This window comes from Oryx dammah, unplaced genomic scaffold (assembly GCF_014754425.2).
Source record: "Oryx dammah isolate SB20612 unplaced genomic scaffold, SCBI_Odam_1.1 HiC_scaffold_11, whole genome shotgun sequence".
Taxonomy (NCBI): domain Eukaryota; kingdom Metazoa; phylum Chordata; class Mammalia; order Artiodactyla; family Bovidae; genus Oryx; species Oryx dammah.
The window spans coordinates 21,276,188-21,277,115 of record NW_024070195.1 but is presented as its reverse complement, the minus strand read 5'-3'; the positions used below and the strand labels follow the sequence as shown (position 1 = coordinate 21,277,115).

The window sequence follows — 928 nt, the reverse complement described above, 5'->3', positions numbered from 1 at the left end:
ATATTTTTTTGAACTTTAGACCATAACTGTATTATGGGCAATTTGGTTTATTATGCCAATACTTCACAGCCTAAATGCTTATGCACTTTATTTACATAAGCTTGATCAAATCCTCATTCTACGAGGAAGCTGGAGAGAGATTTTGAACTTATCCATGGAGTTCTATCCATTAAACATACAGAATGAAATTTCACCTAATAGCAAAACTGGTTCTCTGATCCAAAGACATAATCCACTATTCCCATCTATATGTAACATTCGACTAGAAGAATTCAACGCTTCTCTTTAAAATTTTTTTAAAGGTGGATAATTTTGTGTTCATTCCCGTGTAAAATAATCAGCATTTGAAAGTAGCTTTTTACATCCTGCAGAACTAAAAAGAGTGATGCAAAATATTGGTAAAAAATTCACAGCCCAGAGCCTGAAAATTCGCAAATAATATGCTTTCAGATCCAGTAATTACTTAACTAACACCTACTGAAATTCTGGGTCAAGCATTCAGCATTTCCAAAGAAGTTTCTGTTCTACCATTTTACCAGTCAGTCCATTTTGAGGGAGCATATCTATGCCCTTCATAGATACTCATCTTTCTCCTACCAGGTAACATGTGGTCACAGGTGATGGAAAATGACAGCACAAGTGCTTTTGAAGGCTTCATCCTGGTGGGCTTCTCTGATCGTCCCCACCTAGAGCTGATCCTCTTTGTGGTTGTCCTCACTTTTTATCTGCTGACTCTTCTTGGCAACATGACCATCATCTTGCTTTCAGTTGTGGATTCCCGGCTGCACACACCCATGTATTTCTTTCTGGCCAACCTCTCATTCCTAGACATGTGCTTCACCACAGGTTCCATCCCTCAGATGCTCTACAACCTTCAGGGTGCAGATAAGACCATCAGTTATCTGGGCTGTGCCATCCAGCTCTACTT

At 39.2% G+C, this 928-nt stretch overlaps 1 protein-coding gene across 1 annotated transcript in view; it reads left to right on the top strand.

The window, feature by feature from the left end:
* The first annotated feature begins 605 nt into the window (after positions 1-605).
* Positions 606-928, top strand: part of LOC120870268 (olfactory receptor 2B2-like) — a 95,274-nt gene continuing 94,951 nt past the window's right edge. The window contains exon 1 of the mRNA XM_040249891.1: positions 606-927. Within this exon, the coding sequence (XP_040105825.1) occupies positions 606-927 (322 nt within the window). The remainder of the gene's footprint in view (position 928) is intronic.